Consider the following 12,125-nt stretch of genomic DNA (forward strand, 5'->3'; position numbering starts at 1 on the left):
TCAAATGCTCAGGAAACGCTCCTATTCCTTCTGGCAGCGGAGGAGTCGTTGCCGATGTGGTACAAACAACGCGTCTGGACTCTGCGTTTCAAAGCTTCACTTCCAATAGAAGGCAGACACAATGCTGTGATTTTGACACGATCGCAAACACCATCTGCTGTCTCATTCTGAAAATGCACCCTGCAGAAATCCCAGTGTGAGCACGGCCGCTTCACACTGCCAACAGGACACATGACCTCGTCCACCTCATTAAGACCTAATGACTCTGTTGCCATGTATGAATTTTATTTGAGATTCCTCTATGGGACATCCAAACAAATTCTAAACATTCACACGTGAAACGAGAGCGAGTGATTCCCCGAACCAGTACCACACTCTTCAAAAGGTTCTGTGTATTTTGGAGAATTTCTCAAAACTATACCAGCTAATTTTTTATCAGTTATCCGTACATTTATCCACTTAGCTGACACTTTTCTCCAAATCAACTTACAATGTTAAGGTTATCCATTTTACCCATTATAGAGAGCTGGGTAATTGTACCGGAACAATTGTAGGGTAAGTACTTTGCTCAAGGGTACTACAGCTGGAGGTGGGGATCGAACCTGCGGGCCCCCAACTGTAGGATCCAAAGGCAGCAGCACTAACCCATACACACCATCATCTGGGTATACCTGTCACTTCTATCCAAGAGCACTTACAGTGCACAGAGTATACATTCACTCAGTTAATAGAACCAGTAAAGAATTGTTATTCTGCTACCCAATCAGTTCTTATGTTTAATACAACTATCAGTTTTACCCTTTGTTGTGTCATGTTTCCTGTTATTTGTCATGTTGAGCTGCTGGGTGTGAATTTAAAGAAGTATTACATAATCTCACCTATTTATGCTGCCAAATGTTTCAGTGGAGCCAGTCATCTAAATCACCTGGATTAAGCTGCCTTTTTTGTTTATTTTTATTTATTGCCTTCAAAGCGACTTCCAATGAACTCTATGTAGTGTTACCAGCCGACACACCTTATTCACCGTGGTGACTTACACTGCTCGATATACTACTTACAATGGTTCACTCATCCATACATCAGTAGAACACACACACACACACACACACTCTGTCATTCACACTACAGGTGAACATCAACAGCATGTCTTTGGACTGTGGGAGGAAACCAGAGCACCCAGAGGAAGGCCATGCAGACTCTACACAGACTGAGCAAGGTTCGAACCCACGTCCTCTCGCGCCACCCAGATGCTGTGAGACAGCACAGCCACTCGCTGTGTCACCCACACAAATAGGGATTTCCACACCCTTGACGCAGAAACCTTGACACTCTGCTGCCCTTTGTGGAACTAAATATAATATTCCGGAGCCAAACCCTAGCGATCTGTGTCTGGAGACACACTGTAGATGGACAGGGCGCAGAGGTCTGCTCCTCAAATGTGACACTGCCGTTCCTACCCCCAGCTCTCTGGGCTGCCACAGCAAGATTATGGACGAAAAACCAGATGGTCCACATAAGAAAGGCTAAAATCTCCTCCTCACAACACACACAATGGCTCTGTGGTGACAGGGAGGCTCTGCTGAGTGTTCCCAAATCTTAATAGCCGTCATTGCGCGCTGCGATTGCACAGCTGCCTGCGGCCAAAACGGTTGCAAGAGAGACGGCGCTGTGAAACACTGACACAGCACAGAGGGCAGGAATTATAACTGTGCTCTTATTTGCGCTTTGAAAGCATATTTCCTTCCCCGCCTGATTAAAAGTGCTGACATCCCTTCAACGGCTCTTGGGTAGTTTGGAAAGAGGGATAAACATGAAAAGGCTGCAAATCCTGAACTGGAGTCAAACCCAACCCCCCTGCGATGCTCAAGAGCTGGGAGGCACTAGGTTTACCTGCTGTGTCACCCACCCCCCATCTATCCCTTTTTACAGCCAAGTAATATTTACTGGGGCTATTCAGTGTAGAGAGGAGGGTGCGGTGGTGTAGCGGGTTTGGCAGGGTCCTGCTTTCTGGTGGATCTGGGGTTCAAGGCCTGCTTGGAGTGCCTTGTTGCAGACTGGCATCCCGTCCTGGGTGTGTCCCCTCCCCCTCCAGCCTTGCACCCTGTGGCTTGCCACAACCCTGCTCAGGACAAGTGGTTTCAGACAGCAGGTATGTGTGTATTCAGTGTAGGCAACCTAAACAGGGGGTCTACAGTGAGCGCAGGAAGTTGAACACGCATCCATCCAGTGGAAGGCAGCTACTCTAACCTCTCTTTCATTCAGAAAAACCTTCTGGCAAGGGCAGCAAACTGTCCTTTTCCATTTCAGTGCCCTCAAATGTCTAAAATCACTGCTGCAGAGCAGACCAGCTGACCTTAAAGTCACGGGGTTCAAAGGATGGCTGTGGTGATTCCCTGCTCTCATGCTTAGCTGGTAGTGTACTGGTTAGCACTGCTGCCTTTGGACCCAAAAGGTCAGAGTTTCAAATCCCACCTCCAGCTGTAGTACCCTTGAGCAAGGTGCTTACCCTAAATTGCTCCAGTAAAACTATCCAGCTGTATAAATGCGTAAATAATTTTAACCTTAATATTGTAAATTACTTTAGAGAAAAGTGAAATGAATAAATGTAAATGGTAAGGTCACCCCGCATAGCTTCTGGGTGGCCTTTTTCACTTCTTCAAAGGAATGCCCCTATACCGGTGCAAACTGAACAGCACAACATTAGAATGTACTTCTTACTACCTCATTATCTATTTGTATAAAGCAATGAGTGTTTGTAAAATGCAAAATGAGCAAACAGGGAAGGACATCTGAACAGAAGGGGTAGAGGATGTGACTGTACCTGGTTGGGGGTAGCGAGGGATGAGCTTCTGGGACGTCTACACAAAGAGTAGGGGGTAGATCAGGAGCGGGGAAAGCAGGCGAAGGGGTCCGTGGCTCCGGGGGTCCGCTAGATGGAGGGGAGCTGGAGCACCTCTCCGGGGGGGTGGGAGGAGGGGTGGGGAAATCGACGCCGTCCTGAAGAAGGTAGGCAGGCAGGGGTGGCTGAAGGGACTGCTTCTCAAGGGGGTCTGGCAAGTCAGGGGTGGGATCTCCCGCTTCAGACTGGCCAATCAGAGAGCACCTGCATGGAGGATCATAAACATGTCACCGATGCAAGGAGTTTGCCTTTTATACACCGCACCTTCTCCTTCTCCTTCCAGGTTTCCAGAAACTAACTGCACTTAAGAATCACATATCTGCATCTAAGTGTCTCTTCCTGCTAATGTAATGAACACGTTGCATTTTCTATGAGATGTTCGTCGCTTTGGAGAAAAGTGTCTGATAAATGAATACATTTCAATTTAGATGTAGGAAAACACCTGGAGCAGGCAGACATTCATTCATTCATTCATTTCTTTCTCCATGAGCTCACAATACACAAAGTGTGTCTCACATTTCTCTAGCTGGTAGTGTAGTGGTTAGCACTGTTGCCTTTTCACCCAGCGGTTGCAGGTTTGAATCCCGCTCTGGCTGTAGTACCCTTGAGCAAGGTACTTACCCTAAAATTGCTGTAGTAAAAATTGCCCAGCTGTATAAATGGATAAATAATTGTAGGTAGACTAACATTGTAAGTTGCTTTGGAGAAAAGTGTCAGCTAAATGAATAAATGTAAATTAAGAGAACACACAAAGCATGTCTGACGAAAAGGCTCTGCGTCATATTCCGCTCAGACAATGATCCTGACAATGTGTTCCGAAAACTGATGTGAAAAGAAGCTCTCTTGCTCATTGGGTGTGTGTGTTACATATTATTCTCGTGTAGCACTAAGCTTTCTAGATCGCAATGCGATTGCTGACTGTTGTGAATAAGAATTCAATTCTAAGATAATATTGCTAATGTGATTATTTCCTTCAGCCTCTCCTCAGAGCCCACAATTAAATGCAATAAAATCTAATCTGGGCATATCTGCCAAATGTGGCTGATTTCAAAGTTCTCAATTCATTTAATCTAGTTGTTACACCAGGTTTGCACGCCGTGGTACCGGGGTTATTTTGTGCAAAATAATCTTTCTGGATCCGCCCTTTACATTTACACTGACATTTATTAATTATACAGGAGTGTAACAGGTTGCTTTCTAGAATGTTTCGGTAATTTCTAGAGCGTTCAGGTGCCTTCTGGTATCTTACAATGGCTGCTATATTTCCATGCTTTTCTAGAACATTCCAATGTATAATATCTACGAATATCTACAGTATGTAATTTGTTAATAAATGGTGTTTAACATCTCTCAGTGTAGCGCTTCTTATATGCGTGAGCGAAAATTCTCTATAATAATAGTGAAAGCAAGATTCTGTGGCTAAAACTGACACTCTAGAAGAAATAGTGGTGTTTTTGTAATCAGTAAACAATAATCATAATAACATCAAAACTCAACAAAAATAAAAACTTTGAAAAATTCTGTTGCCTTGTGTAACTGACTTAAAATTCTTTTATGTAATATATTTTGCTTGAAATAATGTATTAAGTGGGGGTGCGGTGGCGCAGTGGGTTGGACCGCAGTCCTACTCTCCGGTGGGTCTGGGGTTCGAGTCCCGCTTGGGGTGCCTTGTGACGGACTGGCGTCCCGTCCTGGGTGCGTCCCCTTCCCCCTCCGGCCTTACGCCCTGTGTTGCCGGGTAGGCTCCGTGACCCCGTAAGGGACAAGCGGTTCTGAAAATGTGTGTGTGTGTGTGTGTGTGTGTGTGTGTAATGTATTAAGTTTACAAAGACTACTACATGCTTTATGAGCACTTGAAAAACGAGTAATTTTTGTATGTAATCGTGTGTGTGTGTGTGTGTGTGTGTGTGTGTGTGTGTGTATATATATTCAATATTTTATCATATTTCAGCATTATATTATAGTAATTTACTCTGGTAATTTCTAGCAGCAGCAAGCTACTGCAAGGGGTCTTCGTTTGGGCGCGGGCGCGCGCGCGTGTGTGTGTGTGTGTGTGTGTGTGTGTGTGAGACGCAGAGAATGTGTGTACAGTGCAGGCCCAGCTGACTGTTAACCAGGCCTGTTTTTATTCCAGCAGGCATAACAGGGGGGGCTGGGAACTTGTTGCAAGCCTAAGGCTGCTTCTGACTCTAAAAATACCCTGCTCTTCAGCACCGTGCCTCACACACCCTCAGCAGCTGTACAGTGCACATAGTGTAACACAGATATCGGCTCTCTGGTAGCGCCCAAAAAGGCATGCAGCTCAAACAAAGCCGCAGAGCAGCTCATTTTCACTGCGAAAGATGGTTTTCTTTCTAATAAATTAAATGTTAAAAAAGCCTGAGGGTTCAGTGAAAAGCAAGATGATCAAAGTATTATTAGAAAGACAGTCGTACTCTACTGTACCAAAACTGCCAAATAAGAAAAAGTTAATTCTTTCTGATGTGATGTCACAAAACAATTTTAGAGTTTTGTGAAAACCAAGAAATCCAGAAAACTGCCAGAATGCACCCAAAAAAACAGACCCTTTAAACAGTATGTTGTTCTGCAGGCTCCACGTCCATGGAGACGTTCTCCCAGTAGCTTGTTGTTCCTTTGGAAAACATGAGTACAAAGAAGTCTCTTGGTGTCACATGGTTCACACATGCAGGGAGGAAAGGAGGAGAAGGAGGGGCAACCAGAAGCCTTATTTCCACATAACAACTATAACACAAACACCATCTCGAAGAGATTGTGGATGCAGAGGAAGGTGGAACCTGAACCTGTCTTCTTCCAGTCTCAAAGTCCCGTTACACACAGAAACACAGCCCAACAAGTTCACCGTCTGCTTTCTCCACCACTTACACTTATTTATTTAGCAGACACTTTTCTCCAAAGCGACTTCCAACGGACTCTATGTGGTGTTATCAGCCCACACACCTTACTCACCAAGGTGACTTACACTGCTAGATACACTACTTACAATGGGTCACCATCCATACATCAGTGGAACACACACACACTCTCTCTGACACTCACACACTACGGGCGAAGCTGAACAGCATGTCTGTTGAGTGTGGGAGGAAACCAGAGCACCGGGAGGAAACCCACACACAGACACGGGGTTAACATGCAGACTCCACACAGACTGAGTGGGGATCGAACCCACATCCTCTCGCACCACCCAGGTGCTGTGAGACAGCAGCACTACTCGCTGTGCCGCCCCGCCCCAATGTGGTTATTTACTGTATACAGAGCAGAGCAGAAAGGCAATGATGTTAGGGTCACTCCACTACTTCTCCCTCGAGGCAACTGACTGGGGTAGAGGACTTTGGCTCTTGGCCTATCATTGTGCTCTTTACATGGGCCACCAGAAGCTCAAGTCACACCATTTTTAATGCAAAGACACATATGGGCACATACAAGGACCTACCACTCGTCCTTTTCTCTTACACATCAAATGAATCACATGCACGGGTCACTCAGTGCATGATTAATAACAGCAGGTAACACAAGTGTTGGATGTGGACATTATCAGGTTTCTAAATGTATGTATTTGTGTGGCATATGGGTTTTCAAATACGTGCACACACCACACACACACACACACACACACACACACACACACACACACATGCACACATGAAACACTCATAAACATCTTCTACTTCTGTGCATGTGTGTGTGTGTGTGTATGGCTTTATAAAAATGTGTATTTGCATATCAAATCGCTGTTTTTGGTTCTACTTCCAGTTTGGCAAATATCGTACAGCGAATCATTGTTGCCATGTACCATTAATGTGTTCACAACGCATTTAATCTGTGCAAGTTATGTTGAACAGATTAAGAAAACAAAACATCCTCTGGTGTTACAAGAAGCCGCAATATTAAGAAAACAAGACTGATTTCCATTGTCCCTTCCCCCAAACTACTCAGCGTGAAAATACCGTAATCATGCATCACCTTCGTCATTCACCATGGCAACATAACTGCTGAGGAATAACTGCTCAAAGCTCAGAAGTCTCCCAGGAAAAACTGCAAATTACATTCCCAGTGCTCTTGATCACCAAGCTGCAGGGATTGCTGCTCACCATCAAACAATGCTGACTTCATCCTCTTATTAAACAATATAGTACAGATTAAAAAGGAAAATCATTTTCAATTCAAGCACAAATTAGACAAGACCTTACAAAACCAATGCAGTCCTGCTAACCTTTTTTTTTTTTTTCCTGTCATGGTACAAGATCTCAACCTGAAAATAATGCAAAAATACTTTCCTATATTCCATATATAAAATACACCATATATGTTTTGAGCCAGTAAAGTGTAAAGAGAAATACACACTAAAAAATATATGGCGGACATAAAAATGACAGACACACACACACACTTTATATATATATGTGTATATATGTATGTGTCACTTTTGTGTTAAACATATATACATATGTTTCAACTCAGTAACTGCTTAGAAAAAAGGTGTGAAAATTTGTGTTAAAACATGGTATAATATGATGGGTTATCTCCTTCATTCACACCATCTCTAAAAGCAATAAAATACAGCTTCTTTCAGCCTGCCATGAGAATCCACTTACTGCGGAATAACTGGCTCACAATCCTGGTTCACTTCATGGACACTCATAACTGAAAACTGAGAAACAAATAGCCGTGGGTGCATTAAGGGCGTGACTTTTTCCACCGAAGTTCTCTACTGGATGAGTTCCACAAGAGCAGCAAGTGAGCAAGATTAGGCCTTTATCTGCACTTCTGCAGACTTCCGGTGTGTTGCTAAGGAACGACCGAAAAAAGCCTGAGCCACGCAGTTGCTTATAATTCCAAAGAAATAGTATAAAATTACTGAAAAAATTCTGCCCAAGAGAATCAATTCTTATTTTATGGACACCGATGAACAGGCACAGGTTTCCGGAAACATGTCCACTTCTCAACCCAAGATAAATTACTGTAACTGGTAATAACTTATGTCCTGCAAACTGAAAGAGAAGAACTTATATTGGCTTTTTGCAAGAAAGTAACCTTATACATTGTGTAGGACATCTTCCAATTCAGATTCTCAACACATCGGGCACCAAAACTTCAATCCAAGCTCAAACTGACACCATCGTTGCAGCAACCCAACAACCGACTGCCATGATTTCATTCCCCAGACAAGTCACAGAACGGCAGTCAAAAGTGAACTGAATTCAACCAAAAAAAGGGACAGCTGGGAGTGTAGTGGTTAGACCTGCTGTCTTTGGACCTGAAGGTCGCAGGTTTGATTCCCACCTCTAGCTGTAGTACCCTTGAGCAAGGTACTTACCATAAAATTACCCAGCTGTATAAATGGGTAAATAACTGTAACCTTAACATTGTAAGTCACTTTAGAGAAAAATGTCAGAAGAGAAGCTCTTGCCTACTTTCTCATGTAGGTTAATGGGCTGTTGGTCTCGCTGTCTTTGCGCAGCTGCCCTGCCTGTTTACTTTCACCGGTGCGCAGATGCAGGGGGCGGGCTGCACAGGAGGAGCCAATGGGGATACGGATGGCAGGGTTCCGAAATACACCTGGCACAGACAGTCAGGACCGGCACTACTTCGACAGAAACAAGTGGCAACAACAAATCTCTGTCCTTTTTCATGCGCCTGCCCTCCTCTCGTCCCTCTTTCCGTCTCAGGTCATCACAGCAGCGTAAGGAACCCCGTTCCGCCGCGAGGAAGGAGGGGATGCAGCGCCTGAATGAACGATGAATGCTGGGAAGCACATGGAACATGGCGGAGAGCAGAGGTAAGCGGTGACACTCACCCAGTGGCTGTGCCGTCTCCCTCCCGCCCCTCCCCCCGAAGAGCCTAGGGAGAATTCTGGAGACTGGGATGATAGGAGTCCTCCCTCGCTCTCGTCGCGCTGCACTTAAAATACCGGGGACAAAACACACTTCTCCCTTCCCCCTGTCTCTCTCTCCACTCGCCGCACTCTCCGCGCGCACTTTCTAATGTAACACAACACACCACAACGTGTTCTACATGTGTCTGCGCTACATTTTTTGTGCCAAGCCGGCCGGCCGTTCGCAACAACTCCATGAGAGGCACTTGCTGGAAAACACACTTCCCCACCCCTTTCCCTGGCCCATCCCACCCCTCTGATCCCATGTGAACGAAACATTCCTCCAGCTTTAGGGTTCAGCGATCCAACCTGCCATATGGGGGCGTCAGAGAGGAGGTAAAAGGGAAGTGGCCTGCGGAGAACTGATTGCAGAGTCACATAAAAACACTCATTTTCCAAGAGGTTAAACTGGATCTTGGGTGGACTTAAATTTATTTATTTAGCAGACGCTTTTCTCCAAAGCGATTTCCAACGAACTCTAATTACTGTTATCGGCTCACACATCTTATTCACCGCAGTGACTTACGCTGCTAGATACACTACTTAGAATGGGTAACTCATCCATGCATTAGTGGAACACACTCTCTCTGTCACTCACACACTATGGGGGAATCTGAACAGCATGCCTTTGGACTGTGGGAGGAAACCAGAGCACCCAGACTAAAACCCATCCAGACACAGGAAGAACACGCAAAACTCCACACGACTGAGTGGGGATCGAACCCACGTTCTCTTGCACCACCCAGGGACTGTAAGAGAGCAGTGCTACTTGCTATTCCACCATGCTGCCTTCCTCGCTCTGTTATTCCATCCCGCTTTCTCCTTGTTTCTCTTTCACTGTCACCCAACCCCACTCTGTCACCCCCGGAGGGTTGATGCGGCTGCTAGGATGACTGGCAGACAGCAAGCGCTTAGAAAGCACGTGCTGTGTCTCCAGACAGTGAGAAAGATTAAGAGAAGAGTGAGTTACAGTGGAAGGTAACAAAATAATGAGATAATAACTGGAACTAGGAATGGATAGTTATACACAAGAGAAAGTAACAGCCAGGAGGATAGAAAGGGAACATTTTAGAGGAAAGGGGAAAAAAAAAAACAAACAAAAGCAGGGCTTCCATGATACCAGGGTGGTGAACTCAACGATAGAGACTAGGTGGTAATGAGCACCTCGCGCAATCTCACTTCATCCTGCTCTCTCATATAGAAAATATGCTTAAGTAATATAAGAATTAATATTATTTATTGGTCTCAGTTTTGTCACTCCATGTATACATTTACATTCATTACATGTATTTAGCTGACACTTTTGTCCAAAGCAACTTATGTTAGAGTTACAACCTTAGAATTATTTGCCCATTTAAATAGCTGGGTATTTTTTTTTTTTTTTATTATAAAAACCAGGCAACTTTAAGGGTAAGTACCTTGCTCAAGGGCACTACAGCCAGAGATCAAACCCGCAACCTTCAGATCCAAAGGCAGCAGCTGTATCCACTACACTACAAGCTCAACTGCACATACTGTGTGTGTGTATACTGCATGTGTGTATGTACTGCATGCTGCTGAAACCCAGAGGAATTTCCATCTGGGTTTAATTAAGTTTTGTTAATTCATTTATTCATTCCAAACAACCAAACCATGACCCTTGCAATGCAATCTTAAAAAAAAAAAAAAAAAAAAAAGATTTATCATTCCAGTGTGCTCCATACCAACTGTATTCATTACAACTGCCCACAAATATGAAATATTATATGAAATATATACATATAAAATATGAGAAAGAAGTCAGTACAGTATTACAACTTAGATTTTATAGACACTGAGTAACATATGAAGGCCCAAGACAGGAATGGAGCCGGAAAGCCTTCATCAGCAGTGCTCTTCTATGTCCATGAAGCCTTGACCTGTAATTTTTCACACCTCAGTGCAAATTGCTCTCTATAAAAACAACTCTTTTGTATTGGAATATGCACAGAAGCTCTGACAGATGTTCTACAACCAGAAACAACCAGATATACTTTCAAATATTTCCTTCTTGAAATTAAAACCATTTCTTCCCCTAATTGAAACTGTATGGGGCAGAATAGATGTGCTTTATTTGTAAGCAATAGGTTTTTAAGAAAGAAATGGAAGTTAATTTCTCAGTTTTGCACATCAAAAACAGGAAAACCCAAACAAATCAAACTGTATCAGTGCCATAGCAGGACTAGGACACAGACACATTTAAATGTTACCTGGAAACTGGTCGTTCCTCCTCCTTTCCAAGGGGGGTTGCTTTCTCTTCACTGGGTGTACTGAATTCTAGATCAGCTGTGGGTGAAGCCGCTAGCTGGATGGGGCTGTAACGTGAGAAAAACAGGAGCTTTCTAGCATCCCAGACAGACAAGCAGACTGCATGACCCCCCCCCCCCCCCCCAGCCAAAGGGCAGGTAGACATACTGCACTTGGGTGACATCTGCTACTATCATGAGCGACAGCATTATGCTCAGCCCAACAAATCAATACTCTCACATGCTGTTCTACATCAACATTCTCCATATCGTCAGTCTTCACCGACATGCTCATATCAGAGGAAATTCTGCAGAAAATACTAAGTGACGATGAACAAAACTGGACTGAACTCAATTTATTAGCAAGAGACAAACGTCCAACACCAACCCAAAGCCATGTGTGTGCAAGGGTGTATTTACATGTGTAAGCTTGTGAGTGCTGTGATCTCTGTCCACTGAGTCTGTCTGTCTGTGTGTGTGTGTGTGTGTGTGTGTGTGTGTTTCTACTGTATGTGGGATACCAGTCCCCGCTCATCCCCCTGCTGTGAGCTGGTGAATAGGTCCATTCTTGCTGGTGGAACATGAGTTGATGTCAGCGCTGATGTCAGTCCCTTGTGATAAGAGGCTGCATTATTCTTATCAGTTTCTTTGTTTACTTCTAAATCTTAACCATTACATTCCTTTCATTGTTCCTGTGTAGTATTACTTCACTTACATAGTATTTCATTACATAAAAAAACCCTTTTCAAATTTGTGTATTACTCATTGTGAATTAATAAGATAATTAAACTTTGTACTTGTTCACATTTTTGTTGCTGTTACAAAAGACCTGGACTATTTATTCTAATTTCAGAACGTACAGGTTGAAATCTGTTTTGTATCCATATATAAGTGTGTGTGTGTGTATGTATGTATATATTAGATATATATAATATATATAATATATATACACACACACACATACTTTTTTCCCCCCGGTGTTTCCCGTTATTATTGTCTTCAAGTTTATAAATGCAATTTCCTGACAGTTTCTTTGAAATACTAACTGCAGTTAGAGAAATTCATTTTA

General features: G+C 43.7%; 1 protein-coding gene across 10 annotated transcripts in view; it reads right to left on the reverse strand.

Moving 5' to 3' along the window:
- tacc2 (transforming, acidic coiled-coil containing protein 2) overlaps positions 1–12,125 on the reverse strand; it is a 56,796-nt gene that overhangs the window by 38,867 nt on the left and 5,804 nt on the right. For all 10 annotated transcript variants that reach the window (XM_018738091.1, XM_018738098.1, XM_018738088.1 and 7 more), the window contains exons 2-3: positions 11,021–11,125; positions 2,822–3,103 (exon numbers count right to left, since the gene is read on the reverse strand). In XM_018738091.1, coding sequence (XP_018593607.1) covers positions 2,822–3,103; positions 11,021–11,125 — 387 coding nt within the window. The remainder of the gene's footprint in view (positions 1–2,821; positions 3,104–11,020; positions 11,126–12,125) is intronic.

This window comes from Scleropages formosus, chromosome 8 (genome assembly GCF_900964775.1).
Source record: "Scleropages formosus chromosome 8, fSclFor1.1, whole genome shotgun sequence".
Taxonomy (NCBI): Eukaryota; Metazoa; Chordata; class Actinopteri; order Osteoglossiformes; family Osteoglossidae; genus Scleropages; species Scleropages formosus.